The sequence below is a fragment of the Salvia splendens genome, chromosome 12 (assembly GCF_004379255.2).
Source record: "Salvia splendens isolate huo1 chromosome 12, SspV2, whole genome shotgun sequence".
Classification (NCBI taxonomy): Eukaryota; Viridiplantae; Streptophyta; class Magnoliopsida; order Lamiales; family Lamiaceae; genus Salvia; species Salvia splendens.
In genome coordinates, this window is record NC_056043.1 from 33723079 (window position 1) to 33741846 (window position 18768).

General features: G+C 36.3%; 2 protein-coding genes and 1 long non-coding RNA gene across 3 annotated transcripts; 1 reads left to right on the plus strand and 2 right to left on the minus strand.

Moving 5' to 3' along the window:
• Positions 1 to 526: 526 nt before the first annotated feature.
• On the minus strand, positions 527 to 5041 carry LOC121757166 (transmembrane 9 superfamily member 1-like). The gene is made up of 12 exons (XM_042152676.1): positions 4663 to 5041; positions 3865 to 4057; positions 3675 to 3779; positions 3525 to 3542; positions 3347 to 3441; positions 3101 to 3253; positions 2804 to 2938; positions 2423 to 2589; positions 1993 to 2087; positions 1460 to 1833; positions 948 to 1221; positions 527 to 873 (listed from the first exon to the last, which is right to left on the minus strand). The coding sequence occupies exons 1-12, from the start codon at positions 4735 to 4737 to the stop codon at positions 806 to 808; spliced, it is 1752 nt and encodes a 583-aa protein (XP_042008610.1). The 5' UTR covers positions 4738 to 5041; the 3' UTR covers positions 527 to 805.
• A 1278-nt stretch (positions 5042 to 6319) lies between these two features.
• Positions 6320 to 8679, minus strand: LOC121759303 (patellin-3-like). The gene is made up of 4 exons (XM_042154839.1): positions 7573 to 8679; positions 7180 to 7304; positions 6948 to 7098; positions 6320 to 6848 (listed from the first exon to the last, which is right to left on the minus strand). The coding sequence occupies exons 1-4, from the start codon at positions 8470 to 8472 to the stop codon at positions 6594 to 6596; spliced, it is 1431 nt and encodes a 476-aa protein (XP_042010773.1). The 5' UTR covers positions 8473 to 8679; the 3' UTR covers positions 6320 to 6593.
• Positions 8680 to 10181: 1502 nt separating this feature from the next.
• LOC121759304 lies at positions 10182 to 14011 on the plus strand. The gene is made up of 2 exons (XR_006041643.1): positions 10182 to 10480; positions 11658 to 14011. It is a non-coding gene; the product is annotated as an uncharacterized LOC121759304 (long non-coding RNA).
• Positions 14012 to 18768: the final 4757 nt, after the last annotated feature.

Here is an 18768-nt window from a genome sequence, read left to right on the forward strand (position 1 = left end):
AGTTATGTGAAGGGAGGAGGAGGGAATTGGAGTGAGAGCAGCAGGAGTGGGAAGTATTTAAAGGGGGACCACTCTCGCCTTCAAAATGTTAGTTGTGTGATTGAGCATTGGGCTAAGGGATCCGAGATCCATAGCATTTATCTTTCTCGTGATCATTTTCATTCCTTGTTATTTCAATTCATCGCATTGCTCATGAGATCTGGTTATTAATCTACTCTCGGTGTTTATCACGTTGCATTACTGTGTTTTACTGTGATTTGTGCTGGTCGTGGTGTTGGTGGTGTAGTGATTGTGAATCGAGCTACGATCTTAGCTGAATTGAGCTTGAATCGTAGCAAGATATCAGGTGATTTATGTTGCCGAGTTTAGGGCATTGCCTCAAGTTTGATTTCGTGCAGTTTGTTGCAGTCCAGCCGTTTTATATCCAAAATCTGCTGCACAGTTCTTGTAATAAAGGAAGATAGAGGGGAATTGTCAAGTTTGCAAAATCTTGATTATATAATGGTGAATGACTCTTGAATCCAAATCCCTACAAACACTAAATAACTAATTTTGGCAGAGTGAAATGTCTACATAGCATGAAAATAGAGAGACGTCACAAATGCCTAAGAGGCAAGATTTTTACAAGCTACAAAGATGTTGATGTAATGGGAGAAACCAAAATGGAGTTTAGTAATCAACAGTCCAAAATCCCAAATCAATTCATTTCATCACTACAAAAAGGATGCTGCAGAGCTTGTCCATTCCATTATCTCTCCCCATTCGCCTTTTAACTTATCAATAACAAATTCTGTATAGTCTAGAATTAGTCACATTTGATATTCCTGTAAATTCTCCTCACAAACAAGTTGGAGCCCAGGTATCCAACGGCACCTGAAATTCGAGTAAATCGTGTTATTTTTGTCCATTTTCTCATTTATGCCGAGTCTAAAGACGGGCAAACTTACCACAGAGGATTCCCAAGCCGAGACAGAACATCAGAGTGTATCCAAAATAAAAGCTGGTCTGGAAGAAGCCAGACATCTTAGTCTTGACGTGATAATAGTATATAGAATAGGAGTATACATATAGAGCGGTGGAAGCTGCAGAGAAGAACGAAGTCCACTGCCAGTGGTAGTTCTCAGCATTCAGTAAGAAATATGTACCCACGATTGTCACGCAAATGGTGACAATAATCAGAATTACAAAGACGAGAAGCATGAAACCATATACATAGTAAACCTGTAAACAAGAAAACCACATGAATATGAGACCACTGACTATTTGGACAGATGGGAAAATAACCATGTTAAGCTAATAAATTAAGTAGCCTGTAGAAGAAACCCGTCACATCTAGATACAATGTAGGTCATTAACATAGTCTACCAAATAAAACATCTGGCAGCCACATACTTGCTTCCAAATATATATTCAAACAAAAGAGACGAGCTCATCATATTTCAATTAAAATTAACTGTACCTTGTAATTCCAGAAGGAAGTGAAGACGAAATACATTTCGATAAAAATGCTTCCGAAAGGGAGCAGACCTCCCATGAGAGAGATAACTGCTGGAGTCAGATACCATTTCTTCTCAGGTATCGGACGAGGAATGGTTTTTACTCGGCAAGGATTGTTTGGCGCACCACTCCAGTTTCTTCCAACAACAGTGCCAAGCAGAGCCAACGGGAAAGAAATAAAAGCCCATATGACAAAAACAACCACCATGGTACCAAAGGGAATGGCAGCTAGAGACCCATAAAATATAGCAATTGTGTTTAAGATGAAGCCAATCCCAAAGCACAGGAATGGGAAAAGTGATGCTGTGAGGATCATTGATGTTATCCACTTCTTACCTAACAAGATTTAACAGAATAAAAAACTAATAGGCAGACCAGTAAAGCATACAATGATACAATATAGTGTGTTTATGACTAGTGTAAACTGTACAATCAGAAAAGAATCGAGTAAAAGACATTGTAGGCTTTGTTAAAATAGAGCAGAATGCCACCTACCCCCATGACGTGAATACATGCCACCGCTCACATAACCAGCTATAAATGAGGTAAAAGCATAACATACAATAAAGGTAGTTACAATAGCTCCTCTCCTGGGTCATAAAATCAGATCAGGTATAAGTATCAAACAATTAAGATTGAAAAACCGTGAAGATAAACACAGCACATCAGAACTACGAGAAAACCTTTCACTTGGTAGTAGAAATAGATGCAAGGGGTGGAGTTACAAAATATGCTGAAAGAAGGCACACAAATGGTAATAGGAAATTAGGCTTCTGTAGCTGTAGCAGAAGTTTCAAAGATCAGAAAGAGTAAAATTTCCTTTGGAAAAGGATGCACAAAAGTTTAATATAGGAAAAAAGGATAACTCCAAGCTTTTTTTTCAATGTAGAAACCAAATTGGCATCTTAAAGAGGCTCCAGCATACCCTATGTACAACATTCCAACAATAGCTAAAATGATGACAAGCAGAACAAGCGTTGCTAGTTGAGCACCAGTGCCGACAACAGCAGTGAGTAGAGCCAAATTTTGGGGAGGCCGAAACACATCACCATGGACAAGTTTCCAACCGGATTCTTCACTTACATCCCGTTCCTATAATAAAAAAAATTAAACAAAAAAGAGAGTTCAATTATAAGGTATAAGCAAGCTTGAAAACACAGAAGTCATTCTATTAGGAAAACTCTTCAACATACTTTTTATAAATACAAGCTCCAAGAAACATAACACACAAAAGCCCAATACACAACATACAAGCAACAATAGGCAATAAGGTTTGGAAAGAAAGATAAAATTCAGAGTTCATTACCAGAGTCTCAAGATCATCGTCTTCCCGAGCATATTTCGCATAATCATTGCGCAGTGTGCGCATTAGTATCATAGACACCAAGCCAGTGAGGAATATCACCATCATGAAAGAATTGAAGACAGAAAACCAATGGATCTGCAAAGTGAAAATGCATGGATGAGCTGACTGAGAAATAAGCACACAACTAATATTGTGCCAACTATTGAAAGGTAACTCCTCTTTTCCAGCATATATAAAGAATTGTTCCAAATACAAGAACAGGGGCACATAAAACTTGATAGATATACGAGCATGTACCTGGTGCTCAAAAAAGGGGTAATCCAGATATACATCAAAACGACGTGCAAATGTGGTGTTAGTTGGAGTCCATTTGACCGAGTAAGTCATATCCAGTGTTCTCCCCTCTTCAAGTGACTTAGGGTTTTCTTGAGTGAGGTTGACATGAATAACCTAGCAGTGCAAATTCCAGTTCAGATTGAGCAAGCTAACATATCTTGTTTGAATGAATAATCACATTGTAAAAAACCTCTCTTTTAGGCCAACCTGATTTCCATTGTAGTTAATTACAAGACTTTTGTGGGTAAAGAGCACATGCTTGTTATCACGATTTTTATCCGGAAGAACCTCACCAATAAAACCTTCGCAAAACATTTAGCAGTTCCATTAAAGTTATATACATTTCCACAAGAGTTATACTACTGTATACAGACAAAAAACATACCCCATAACGGCAGATCATCTGATGATACGAAACCACCAAAGGCATGCAAGAAAACACCAGTTAAAAAGGAACAACAATCCAGTTAAGAGATATCTATCAAGCTTATTAAGCAGTGGTGGAAACTGGAAAGGAAGAACAAGATGGACTTACCCATAAAAAACTCAAACCAATAAGAATTGTCAATGGCATCCTTGAACTGTTTAACTTTTGCAGCATCTAGTTCAATTTCACAAATTACAGTCTTGCCAACATCCTCTGCAGAAACATTGGTTATATATTTCGCCCGAAGTTGTAGGAAATGAAAAGAGTAGGGAAATCAAAATCAGAAACGAGCTATTACTCTTAAACTTTATGTCAATTTGGCTATCGATAAGTTCATTCCCTCCAAGAACCTCACCAAGCCCACCCCACTTGTGTGCAGCAGTTTTGGACGTGCGGCAAAACGGGAGGCTATAATAGTTATAGGTCTCCTGGGGGTTGTTATATGGGCCAACCTTGTTCACCCATAGGGTGACAGGATCATCAGCTTTGTACTACAGATTAATTGAAAACATGTCAGCCATAAAATGCATAATGCCATCAATCCTTTGTGCTCACAAGACACAAAACTTATCCAAATTATCTTAATTTCATAGAAACTAATTGATATGTTACTACATACTTAAATGAACAGCCATGAATGGTTGAGCAATTTGGCGCATATACGAAAATAAAACTGGTGCATTTAGTGCCAATCATATTCTTTGCTACTACAGAGTAATGCTTTATTATTTAAAAACTTTATTTCGCGGCTTCAATTTTTAAGAACTTTTGGTAATTGAAAGGCAAGATGAAAACTTATTACTATAGCATGGGGGAAAAGAAAAACCCAAAATGCTGGTATTCACTTGAATATAGAAAATTACTCCATATAACTGCTTTTCTTCCCTCTCATTACCCTCAACTAACAAAGATAAACAAAACCCTCGTCTCCCAATCTAAATCACTAATAGCAGACAAGTAGAAAGCAGGAACCAGTAATCAAACACACGCATCGAACATAAACCAAATTATAACATGGATAAGAAGACTGTGAACAAGATCCACGTAAGACGAGCAATTCAGAAGCAAAACCAGAATAAAATCACAAATTCCTCACCTTGCCGAAAACAGGAGAGGCGACGAACGCAAGGAAGATGATGAGAGCGGAGAATGATCGGACGTCTGACATCATCGATTCTTTTTCGACAAGGTTTGCCGGATCTGAATCGAAAAACTCGTCGGACTGGAAATCACAGAAATGGGGCGATTCGGGTATATCTCTCAGCTGGTTTCAACGGAAATTGAGTCAGATCTCACCAATTGATCGTATTGTCTTGTGAGAAAGAGCTCGGTTTATGCCGCCATTTGATTGAAGCTGCGATTTTCCGAGTGTGGCGGAGAAAAGCAGAGCAAATCTGGGTTTATGGCTCTCACCAGTGTGACTTTGGCTCTCAGTAGAAGTTGATGAGTCATTCGCTCTACAATTCCATTTTCTATACGTTTAATTTCTTATTTTATTTTTTCCAAGTATCGATTCGTTAATTTTCTTAATTATATACGGTACACCAAGTAGTATTATTTATTCCTCTTCTCATAATATAGGTCACACTTTTCTTTTTAGTTTATCCCACAAAAGATGTCACATTTCTTTTTTTGAAAAAATTCTCTCACATTAATGTAAATATATTATTTTCTCTTTCCACTTAACACACATAACAATATCTCCTAAAATCCTGTATCAATCCCCAAGTGTGGCATCTACTTTGGGACGGAGGGAGTACTTTATTAGAATTGGCTAGTAGTATTTAACACATATCTTTACAATAATATACCACTAGTATATAAGGGATATTGGTCTCTAAAATCATAAACTTTGGTCAAAATTTGATATTTCTTACGAACTTTAAAATTGGCTTATAATATCACAAACTTTGCATTTTGTTGGGTATTTTCCAAACTGACCCAAATAAGACATTTTCATCAAAATCTTATTTTATGTGGACAACCGTGATATGTTTTGTGATATTTTAAACCACTTTTTAAGTTCATAACATACAGGATAAAAAATTACGTAGAAAACCACATTGATTTAATTTGGTTAAGTATGATAAAAAAAAACATCGTAAGTTAGTCAAATATAATGATAGACATGTCGTGAGAAATACCAAACAATCTGCAAAGTTTGTGATATTCTAGACCAATTTTAATGTTTGTAGAAAACATCAAACTTTGACCAAAGTTTATAGCTTTAAGGACCAATATCCATATATATAATTTGGTAATATTTTTTTTTCGATTGTATATAAGAAGATCACAGTTTGATTCATTTTATGTGTGGAATGTTGTTAAACTTTTTTACAAATTAAATTTTATTAATACTAAATTCTTTTTGCTATGAGATAAATCGATTACTCAATCAATTTTTCGATTTACCGCTATAATGATCGAATGGTTGGATAACCGGTTAACTGAACACAACACATTTCTTATGATGCCACCGGCCCACCACCTCCGTCGGTTATCAGTCAACAGCCCAATGGGCTTGGATGTGTGAGTGGCCCAAAAAGCCCAAGACGTCCACAACTTTTTTCCTTTACAATGTAGGCCATTAATTTATTTAGCGAAATTCTATATCTATAACTTTACTCATATAAACAGTATTTGCACGACATAAAACTCTGAGATTAGTTGTCTATTTCACATAGTATTACAATAATTTTATTGATTGCAATTCATAAAAAAGTGATAAAGAGACATGACTACCAAACCAGCAATTAAAAAGACACGCAAATCTATGTATAACAAGCGTCAAGAATACATGTTTCACATACAACATGAAACAAATAAAAACATTCCATATTTGAACTTTTTACCTTTTTATAGGAGTTATATGAAATCTACGTCTCCTCCTCCTCAACCGCGCGCACAATCGCCAAAATGAAAACCAAATTTCCAGCATTGTATCAAAGAACAAAACGGGGAAGCAATTTGAATATGATAAAAATGCATCAAGAAAGAGTGAATCCAAGAATGAATTTGCTCTTTTCTTCAAGATTGGTGGACGTAGGGAGCAACTTTGAATCGATACAGCAGCTTCTTCTTCTTGGAAGTTGGGTTGTCGATGGTAAGCAATATCTTGCCAAGCTCAGAAACATTGAAATTGTCGTGCACAACTGGCACGTCGTTTGCAGCCATCTTCGTGCTCTTTTGTATCAGCACCGTGTAACCACGCTGTGGTACAAATTCAGCACTGTAACTCACTTCCCATCCCACCACACGAATCTCCCACACAAGGCTGCATTTCTGCAAAATCAAATAAATCCCAATATATGATTATCTTTGAGTCATAAACTCAACAATGCCAGGTTATCTCTGACATGTGGAACACAACTGCAAGCAGACCTCATGCACAATAATCTCCACGATTTGCTTGGTTGCCGGTTTCACAGTGATCTCAGTGACTGGATCGTCCATGGAGAATTCCGGGTTGCATTCACAGAGATCCACACTAAGCCCACCGTATTGAGTTGGCATTTGCTCTGGTAAAATGTACCTGTTTCAGCAGAACCTCATCATTAAAACATTATCAAACACAACCGTTTTATCTCAATAGTGAAATAATCATTTTACAAACTTGAAAAGAGTAGGAGCAGTCCTTGTCTGGCCAGCAAATATGAATTTGCTCTTTGTCCTCTGAGTCAAGAAGGGACTGATCATTCTGTAGAAAGCAAGATACCACCAAGGAACATTGATGAAAACCTACAACCATGGAAAAACTACCATCACATTTTGTCACTTTTCTAAGTATCTATACAATGATAAAAAACATAGATATCGATACATCTCCTCCAACACTATATCTATTTACATAATGATCTAAGATTTCTTAAAGGAGATAACCATAAGATTTATCCTTGTTCAAGCAATGACATTTCAGCTCTAGTTTACACAAATCATGCATATCACACAATATCAAATTATCCAAAAACATGCATCAATAACACATAAATCAACAACCAGAATCTACCTGCTTTGCTACAAACTCAGGATAGTTATCTTGAAGAATCTGCAAGGCCTGTTTAGTAGCAATCCGAAGCTCAGTCTTCCCGAGGCCAGGCGAGTTCTTGAGATCACTAACTTGAAAGATAGTGTTGATCCCACCAGGACTAAAATCCAACTTCCTAATACTTGCTTCAAGAAACTGAATCCTCCATCTCAAAAACCTCCACCTCTTCTCCTCATCTGCAAAAATCTTCATGTAAAGTTCTTCATTCTGAAACTCACCATAAACATTGTAACAAACCGGGTGCCCCTCCTTATCATGGCCGTGCATATAAACAACTTTCTCAAGATCATCCCCCAAATCCTCCTTCAACAGTTGATCAACTCTAAAGTCCCTTCTCCATTTGATTGTGTTGCTCAACATAACATAAGCATCCCTCACATCAAAATCACGAGCTCGCAGAAATTTAAGCAGAACAACATCACTCCTCTCATCTCTCAGCAACGGCACACCCCATATTGATACCTCCTCACTTGATTTCTCGCTGTCTGAAGCCAAACCCTCCAAAAAGACTCGACGTTTAAGAGATTCTTGAACTAGAAGCTTGAACTCGTCGAGGGCTCTCCGCTCATCGAGAGAAAGATCCGAAATTTTGTTGCTTTCTTCCTTGAAAGAAACGAGAGATTCTGGGACTTTCCCCTTTTCCGTTGCTTGGGGCAATGCTAAAGCAGCTGATAGCGGTTGAGAGAGAGTAGTTTCCAAAGGGGATTCTTTTTGAATTATAGTAACCGTTTCTTTCAAGATTTCCCCTTTATTGTCCTCCGCCGCCGACGAAGCTGATGGGTCTTCCAATGGTGGTGGCTTTTCTGAGTGCTCCGGCGGGTAGTGGGCGGCGGGAGGCGGTGGAGGTTCGCTTTCTGCCATGGCGATATGTGAGGTGGAGTCGCTCTCTGCGATTTGCACTTTTTGACCTGAGGTGATTAACCCGTGGATTTATGCACTTTTTTTTGTAGTGGATTGGAATTGATGGGACTAAGCCAAGAGTAGCGTACTTTCATCACTCTTGTTTGAATATACTGACAGAAGCCGGCGATTGAAGGAGATGAATCATTATTGTAAATAAAGTGAATTTTAAACCCTCTATATTCGTTATTGTAAATTTTAATACTACTCCTTCGTCTATTCCTGAAAATGAATCCCTCTCTCCGGTAAAGTGAAATGAGATATTTAATGGTGAGCGGATGAAAAAGGAAATAAGACAATATTTGACTCTACTCGAGTTTTAGTGTATAATTGGTTAAGTAAGAGAGAGATAAATGGTAGTGTAAATAGTGTTAGTGGAGAATGAGCTACACATCACTAATAGTGTAGTGTAATGTAGTGTAATGATATAAGTTGTAAATAAAATGATGTGTATATGTATGTGTAATTTAACTACTATTTCACAATTAGAAAGTCCATACTATTTAGAGACGGCCTAATAAGAAAAGAGTTCACACTTTTCGGGAATAGATGAAGTAATATTTATCACAATATTAAAAAATGTACTAGGGTTTAGACAAAGAGTATTTTAAAAATAACATACCCTATATGAATCCTACTCCACTAAACATTTTGATCACATAAGTGTAACATTAAATTTTTAAAAATAATTACTCCCTCTGTAGCAACTTTTCTTTTATTGCTTTTCCCAATAAAGATGATCACTTTCTAATTTTGAAAATAATATCCTCTCTCCTTATTAAAATATTTAACTACCTTCTTCCTCATAACTTTATTCCACCCAACAACTCTTTCTAAAATCTTGTGTCACTCAAGAATGTGACCATCTTAAATGGGACGAAGGGAGTACATAAATTAGGTACAGTAAATATAAACATTAAATTTAAAGAACAAGGACTAAAAAAATAGGTACGGGAAAAATAAATGTGATATTGTTTGAAATAAGACAATAAAATGAACTACTCCCTCCGTCCCACATAATTTGACCCAATTTTCCATTTTGGGCCGTCCCACATAATTTGACCCATTTCACTTTTACCATTTTTAGTAGTGGACCCCACATTCCACTAACTCATTCATACTCACATTTAATTATAAAACTAATATATAAAAGTAGGACCCACATTCCACTAACTTTTTTCAACTCACTTTTCATTATATTTCTTAAAACCCGTGCCCGATCAAAATGTCCCAAATTATGTGGGACGGAGGGAGTAACATTTTTTGCATTTCACACCAATTCTATATGGTATTCATTAAATTTGCAGATTAATATTGCAACTGAAAAATATATACATGTCACATAGACTTACAGTAAGTAAAAGATAGGACAACTCACTTAGTAAAAGATAGGACAACTCAAAAGTTGTGTATAATCATTAGACTTCAATGTTTCACAATGCCATTATAGCTATCTTTGTTCATTTATTTAAGTAATAACCATGATTATATAAATGAAATAATTATTTTGAAAACAAAAGGTTAAAGTAAAGTCATAGCGTTTGGTCAAATGTCAGTTTGGTGTAGAAAAATGGTGGCCTAATGATGGTAGCATAATAATGATATGTTAATGGGATTGGACCACTGTAGCATCTATTTATCTATTTAAATTATTAATTTGCAGTAAAAAGGGAAATTAATATAGTAGTAAAACTTATTGGGCTTTATTTTAAAGATATAGTTAGACCATTATTATGGGCTGAGCAAACGTACTGGGCCGACTTATAATAATAGCCAAGCTATAGATTAGACTTTGAGATTTACTAATTGAACAAGAGAAATTACGGGGAATTTTCTGATCGATAATATGAAATGGCGGACGAAAGGAAAGCGGAGATACCTGCGAAATGGGATGCCTTCCTCGATTTAGGCTTCCGTCGTTTCGTTTATTCCTCGCTCGCCGGCGCCGTCTCCGGCCTCCTTTTTTTCCGTGAGTATTATATTTTCCCTCTATCTAATTTGAGGGTTTCTGTATATTTCGGAGGCAGCTCATTTTCAGTCGTTTTGTTATATTTTCGATTGTGATAGAGTTTCGTGTTGAATTGACATCTTGAGGGAATTTCCTGAACAATGCTAGTGGAGTTGTTAGTTTGCTGATGTTTAGTTAACTGTTTAATAGTGATCCTTATTTTGTCTTAATTATCTCTAGTCATATATTGCAAAGTGTATTTAAGTCAATTTTTAATAGGGAGCTGGATTTAATTATCCCGGGAGCTATTCTTCTGGATTAATTTTTAACTTCTGGTTTGTGCATCAAGTTGATGCACCCTAGAAGAATTTCCACGAGTGAAAATACAATCTGTCTCACAAGGATAATTTCCTTTACAATATATTCCTCAATAACAACCCACATCATCTAGTCAAAAACCTACAAACCCATTTGTATCTAACTCCCACTAATAAGTCCTCCGTCCCACCGAGATGACCTACTTTCCTTTTTAGTTTGTCCCAATCAATGAGAAAATATTCAATGGTCATGGCATACCAATCCATTACTAAAAATGGAAACACCTTTTATCGCTACTTTACCCCTCTCTCTTACTTCATTCTCTCCACTTAGCACACAAAATAAAGTTGCATAAAATCCCGTGCAACCAAGGAAGGGGTCATCTTCCTTGGGACGGAGGGAGTAACAAACAATAGTGCATCAAGAAATATCCAACTCGTAATATCTTTTTGTCCAAGATTTTGTGGTCAGGACTCAAGTATGCTATTTCCATTTTGTCCGACTTGAAATATTAATTGGTTCAAGTGGATTGTTCTCAATCCTACTGATTTTTTCTTAAGTAGAAAAATTGAGGATTTTGCACCTGTATTGCAGAATGTAGAGTCATGAAAATGGAGTACAATGTAATGCATTGTAACATTACATGTATACAATCTTTGATGATCTTAGAAAATATGCTTCTTACTATCTATTCTAAGATGTACCACACTCTATTTTCATTATACAATCCAAGAATCATGGCACATTCCAAACCATTGCTCATACTATATTGTTCTACATAGTATAAAAAATAATTAAGATGTATTTGATTTGATTCAAAGCTCTGTATGAACTGTGTGTTGTGTATTAAGCTGAACTATATTAGCATCCTTATCTGAAGAGGAGAGGCATTCTGCTGAGGGATTTATGGAGCCGTACCCAATTCCGGCTGCGGAATTGCAGTAGGTCTCGACGTGCCGTCGCTCCTCTGCAAGTTGATGTTGTTGAGGATGATGTGAGTGCAAGGGATTGTGTCACTGCAAGCAAACTTCATGGCCTTTTGGCTTGTTGATGTCCCGGTTATATTTCGATACATTATTTGGGTTATGTTGACTGCTGACGTCTGATGACACAAGAAATGAGGTTGTTAGGTCGTATAGTGTGTGTGCACGTGTTGGTTAGAGGTATCAAAAGATCGGGGCAGTACATTGTTACCTTAAAAGCCCGATGGATTGACAGTTCTAGTGGTGAAAGTGTACCTGGTTTTGGAAACTTTTTGGCGAGTCACAGTAGAATTGGTCTATGATGATCGGGTTGGTAACGTCTTCCATTCTGACGTCTTGGTAGCGCACTGCACGCACATAGCCGGAGCCTCCCTGCAACAGCAACAGGGCATATATAGGCACTTCGGATAGCAAAAAGTATTATTATAAGGTCTTTTCAGTAAGGAAGGATTGATAATGGTTCTCCATTTCTCCCCAGCTTGATGCTCAAGGGAAAAGTGTCTTACTAAACTGATCTGCATTTTGTTGTCAAAGGAAGTATTATAAGTTACCTGCCAAGTCTTGATTCTGAGGCCATTGGTCGTGCCTCGGAGGAAGGCCTTGTCCACGACAACGCTCTCAACAATGCCGGTGGTGTTGTCCTTGCCAAGGCTTCCAATGCTGGCGCAGTGCAGTTTCTAGTAAGCTAGTCCATTGAAAAATGGATTTAAACTATTTTGGAGAGTATATTACCTAATTCCATGGCCAGGTCCACAAAAGATGTTCTTCATCTTGATGTTGGAGCTAGCATTGACAATTGATATGCAATCATCTCCTATAATCCACACATGTTTGAAGTAAACACACAATTCAAGATTCATGGGAGAAGTAAATTTCTTGAAAAAGTGAGGAAATCCAAGAACATGTTCCAATTTTGCAGTTTGGAAGAACTACATTTGTTGATTCAGTGATATGTATCCCATCTGTATTGGGGCTGTCCTCTGGGGCAGATACTTTGACATCTATGACACGAACAGAGTCCGAACGTCCGATGACAAAATTCATCTGCTGCCCATTCTGAACTGTGATTCCCTTCACTCTCACAGCTGAGCTTGAGTCTATTGTGAGGGCCTGAAAATTGAGACATTCCACGTCATTATTCGATTCTATGATCATACATAGTAGGCGAGCTTAGTGGGCGAGTTAGCATCACCGTTGGTGCACTCTTGCAAGGCTGAGGACAGATAATAGAGTCAGAAATAAGAACAAGAAATCAATGTTGGTTAGTAGATCAAAGTGAATAAGTTGGTTGGGATTAGGACATGATTGTTTGAATCAAGATGGAATTTTTTTTACATTGGACTTGTTTTTCTTGCAAGAAGCTGCCCACCATTTAGTGCCTGAGCCATCTATGACACCTTTCCCTTGGAAATAAACCTTGGTTAGATTGTTGAAAACCAGCCAAGTTCTTGGATTCTTGGGATCCCAGCTATTTGGATCATCTGGTGCAACGATGGTCCCATCGATCTGCAAGCACGAGTCGTTGAAAGACTAACCTTCCCAATACCGGGTTTTGATCCAAGACAAAGACTATACCTGGATCACAATCTTGTCTACACAAGGCCCTCGGAATCTTTTTGCATTCACCAAGTAGCGATGCCCTTCAGGGACCAAGAAAACTGATTTTGGAGTGGAACAAGCTTGTTTCCATGCATCGGTGAAGGCCTAATATGGACAGAAACAACATGAGACCGATCAAGAACTTGAAGCCATATTTTGTCTTAAAACTTGATTGTATGTATAAGACCTGAGTATCGTCAGCTGCACCATCTCCAACAGCACCAAATCCCTCCACATTTATAAGATTTTTGTTGCTATGGTGACTATGCCAAGATGGGAGATCTATGACCTCCAACGAGTCGTCTTGTCCTTCTTCATCTCCCATGTCCGTGTCGTGGAGCTTGGCAAAAATCTCAAATGTATCGGAGAGATCTTGGCCAGCACTTGAAAGGGGAACAAGAAGCAAAACAAGAAAGGAAAGGAACATCAGTAACTTGGTCATGGCTTTTTAAGGATGTTTTTGTTTGTTTTTTTGGTGGATAAAATGACTTGATTTGTATAAGAGATTGTGGGATTAATATATAAGTACGGATTGAGTTTGTAAAGTGCAATGGTTTTGTGGAGGGAAGGATATGTCTGGACTTGGCATGAATATGTTGCATTTTTCTTTAGAGTGAACTACATAAATAGTACCTGATCTTTCACTTTTGCACATAAATGGTACCTGATCTTTATTTTATATCGTTTTTGATATCCCATGACAAAAATAATACTAGGTACCAAACATGTGATTTTTTTGTTATGAAGGATATTTTTAGAAATTTCAATTAAATAGAACTAAATATGTGATTTTTTTTCTTCCTTTCTTATTTCTTTTTTTCTTCTTTAGTTTATTCTTCTTTCTTTTTAGTATTTTATCTTCCTTTCTTCTTTCTTTTTTTCTCATTAGTTTATGTTTCCTCTTTTTTCTTCTTTCTTTTTTTCTTTTCTCTTCTTTTTCTTCTTTCTTTTTAGTGTTTTATACATACATCATTCATAATATAAATCAATAACAAAATACCTAATTAAATTAATTATTTAAAATAATTAAATCAATTGAATATTTTAAATTACATTATTTATACTCATTTTAGGATTGAAACACCTAACTAAAAATATTCTAACTCTTTATCATTATAAAATAATTAAATCAAATGAAAAGTTTATTGGTGCACGAGATTTTATATACTGTTGTGTTATGGATAAAGTGGAGAGAATGAAGTAAGAGAGAGGAAAAAGTAGAGAGAGGTGTCATTGAAAGTGAGACATTCATAAAAGGAAATTGTGTCACTTATAGTGAGATGAATAAATATTAATTTATAAATATAAAGGGTGAAGTGTGATCAATTGTTAATTAAAATTAATTTAACACCATAACATTTTTAGATATCTAGCCGTCTATAAATTGTCATGTGTAATTTCATTTTATTATTATTTTAATGTAAAAGATAAGAGTAACTATCAAAATTAGGGTTTTGGATCAAACTGTCAATATAATGTATTAAATATATCAATACGATTCCTTGAATATATCAACACAATTTAGCATTGACATTGCATATGTATTGTATTGACATATTATAATAGCAATGTTACATTAAACTGCTTCTACAAAAATACGAAAATTCAAGATTTTTTTTAAAATTTTGACATCGGAACATATGGAAGTGAGATCTCGTTAGAATCCTTATACATTATCGTTAATTAATACTCCCTCAGTTGCAAAAGAATATGCACTCTTTCCTTTTTAGTCCGTCTCATAATAATATGCATTTTTTAATTTTAGAAACTCTTTTCTCTCTAATGAGGTGAGACTCATTTTCCAGTAACAATACTTTAAATACCTTTTCTCTCCACCTCTCTCTTAATTTACCAATTTTGTATTAAAAACTGTGTCGAACCCAAAGTATATATTCTTTAAGAACGGAGGGAGTATATATTGTGTGAAAAAATAATTTAAATTGAAATAGTTATAATAATTTATCGTTTTGAGATTTTTTAAAAAGCTAGTTATAACTATTTTTTTGTTAATCAACATTAATACAACATATTTTTACATTGTATTGATAATCATGGCTGAATAATTTTGTATTAATTTAATAATTCAATGTCTAATTAGCAATTTAACAAGTCACATTTATATGTACTCCCTCCATCCCACATAATTTGACCCAGTTTTCCATTTTGGGTCGTCCCACATAATTTGACCCATTTCACTTTTACCATTTTTGGTAGTGGACTCCACATTCCATTAACTCATTCCTACTCACATTTAATTATAAAACTAATATATAAAAGTGGGACCCACATTCCACTAACTTTTTCAACTCACTTTTTCATTACATTTCTTAAAACTCGTGCCCGGTCAAAATGTCCCAAATTATGTGGGACGGAGGGAGTATCTTTTATAACCTCTTAGATAGCTGAATTTGCTTTCTTTTTCATTGAAAAAGAAGATGGAAACTAGAATGGGGAAGAAGAACAAGCGCGGCGAATAGTTTAGGCTTTTCATTATTTTGTTTCATCTTTCCGTTTTCTAAAGCAATTGGGCATTTGGGCTTGTCCAAAATAATTTCCACTGTGCTTTTAAATAATCCAAATGTCAGTCTTCCATTAAAAGTTTCAAACTAGAATTCCATGCTTATTTAATTCACCTCCGTTGCTCCATTGCTAGCGAAAAAACTTGCGTCATACTACATCGGAAGCTGTAAATAAAAATCTTCAGAATAATGAAGACGGAGTTGAATTTGACAACCTTAACTCTTGAACTTGCAGTTTACTTTGTTTTATGTTTGTATTGATTTTTTGTCAAATTAATATCAAAGTTTGCTCCTTTTAGCTACTCCCCCCATTCCATGTTAATTACACTTTTCATTTTAGGCCGTAAATTTGTGATTGATTTTTTATTGTAATTAAATTAAAATTTTAAGTGTAACGAGACATCCCTTAATAAAAGAGCTCTTAACTTAAACTAACATATTAATTAAATGTATTAATTATAACTTAAATTATAAATAATGTAAGAAGTTTGTGACGAGTCGAAAAGTAACAGTGCAATTAATATGGGACAGAGAGAGTAGATTATATTCAGGCCGACAAAACAATAACACGATACCAACTCTTTCGACTAAATGCTCATTTCATCAAATATTCATTCTGGATCCAACCGCCAATTTCCCAATTTATGCGATGGTGTGAATTAGTTACCTAATCTGCTGAAAAAAGATACTGCACGCTTAGTGTAGCTACACGTCATGTCCCTAACCTATTGGCTAATAATAAGAATGCATCTACTTCTTCTTACTTGACTGAGTGTTCTAACTTGTGGCACAATAGATTGGGACATGTAAATCCAAATGCCATTAAAAGATTAGTAAGTTTAGATTTACTAAAGGCAAATGAAGTAAAAACTCAAAACAAATGTGAAACTTGTCTTGAGGCAAAAATGACTAAGTTACCGTTTCATTCGGTTGAACGGAACACGAAACCCCTTAAATTAATTCTCACGGACGTATGTGACTTAAAATTGGTGCAAACGAGAGGTGGTAAAAATACTTTATCACATTCATAGATGATTGCACAAGATATTGTTATGTCTATCTTTTAAGAAGTAAAGACGAAGCAATAGAAGCGTTCAAAAATTATAAGAACGAAGTCGAGAATCAATTTGAATGTAAAATCAAAATGATTCGAAGTGATAGATGAGGTGAATACGTAGCCCCGTTTGAGGAATTATGCAACACAAGTTGTATAATTCATTGCATAATTCCTCAAATGACTGCACCATATTCACCACAATCTAATGGTGTTGCATAACGCAAGAATCGAACTCGCAAAGACAAGGAAAATATTGCACCCAATTCTGAGACAAGAATTGAGGATGAAACCACTAGTTCTAAATCAATGGATGAATAGCCAGTCTCGCGCAAGCGAACAAGGCCTGATCCAAACGATGCGGTACCAAGACGTGGTAGCAGGATCAGAACACCAAAGACATTAGTCCTGACTATATTGCATTTATGTTGGATGAAGAACCAACATCGATACAAGTAGCCTTTGCTGGCCCAGACGGGTTGCATTGGAGAGAAGCTGTTCAAAGCGAAATTGATTCAATTTTGCTAAATCACACGTGGGTGTTGGTTGATCTACTTGAAGGGGCTAAACCTTTAGGATGCAAATGAGTCCTTAAAAGAAAGTTTAAGGCCGATGGAATAGTGGACAAGTATAAAGCTCGACTGGTAGTTAAAGGCTTTAAAAAAAAGGAAGGGTACGATTTATTCGATACCTACTCACCTGTAACGAGGATTACATCAATTCGAGAGCTTCTCGCGATTGCTGCTGTACATAATCTTGAGATTTATCAAATGGATGTTAAGACTGCGTTCTTAAATGGTGACCTTGAAGATGAAATCTATATGGAACAACCTGAAGGTTTTGTAGTACCTGGACAAGAGAAAAATGTATGCAAACTGGTTAAATTTGATAACGTGATGTTATCAAATGGATTTAAAATCAACGAATGTGACAAATGTGTCTACATTAAGAACACTGATAATGGACACGTTATAGCGTGTCTCTATGTTGATGATATGTTAATCATGGGTAGTAACACCCAAGTGATTAACGACACGAAAACCATGTTAAAGAGAAACTTCGACATGAAGGATATAGGACTAGCCGATGTAATTCTTGGAATGAAAATTCTAAGAACATACGAAGGAATTACCTTAACACAATCTCATTATGTTGAGAAAGTATTAAAAAGGTTCAATGCCTATGATGGCATCCCGACTAAGACGCCTATAGAGCTCAATGTTCACTTGAGCAAAAACATGGGTGAACCCGTTGCACACGAAGATTATGCACGGGTCATTGGATGCATTATGTATCTTACTAATTGCACTCGACCTGATATTGCTTGCCCCGTGAACAAGTTGAGCCGTTATACGAGCAATCCAAGCAAAGAGCATTGGAAAGCTCTTGTAAGAGTTTTGAGGTATCTAAAGTATACTCAAAATCATGGGCTACACTTTTCGAGATACCCCCGGTACTTGAAGGGTACTGCGATGCAAACTGGATATCCGATAACAAAGACTCACTTTCAACAAGTGGATGTGTCTTTACTATTGGGGGTGGTGCTGTCTCGTGGAAATCCACGAAACAGCCATGTATAGCCCGATCCACCATGAAATCTGAATTCATAGCTTTAGATAAAGCTGCGAAAGAAGCCGAATGGCTTTAAAACTTCCTTGAAGATATTCCATGTTGGTCAAAGCCCGTGCCTCCAGTGTTAATTCACTGTGATAGCCAAGCCGCTATTGGGAGAGCAAACCGTGGCTTGTACAATGGTAAGTCTCGACACATCCGTCGACGACATAATACCGTGAGACATTTGATCACAACAAGGGTGATTACAATTGACTACGTGAA

What these genes read in the sequence shown, in the direction of transcription:
- LOC121759303 (XM_042154839.1), bottom strand. Translation starts at nt 8,472, where the DNA reads ATGGCAGAAAGCGAACCTCCACCGCCTCCCGCCGCCCACTACCCGCCG. An exon ending in CTGAGTTTGTAGCAAAGCAG is followed by an intron (nt 7,305 to 7,572) that starts GTAGATTCTGGT and finishes CCATGGTTGTAG; the next exon opens with GTTTTCATCAATGTTCCTTG. An exon ending in TGGAGATTATTGTGCATGAG is followed by an intron (nt 6,849 to 6,947) that starts GTCTGCTTGCAG and finishes TTGATTTTGCAG; the next exon opens with AAATGCAGCCTTGTGTGGGA.
- LOC121757166 (XM_042152676.1), bottom strand. Translation starts at nt 4,737, where the DNA reads ATGATGTCAGACGTCCGATCATTCTCCGCTCTCATCATCTTCCTTGCG. An exon ending in ACCCCTTTTTTGAGCACCAG is followed by an intron (nt 2,939 to 3,100) that starts GTACATGCTCGT and finishes TTCACTTTGCAG; the next exon opens with ATCCATTGGTTTTCTGTCTT. An exon ending in GTTGGAATGTTGTACATAGG is followed by an intron (nt 2,088 to 2,422) that starts GTATGCTGGAGC and finishes TTTATGACCCAG; the next exon opens with GAGAGGAGCTATTGTAACTA.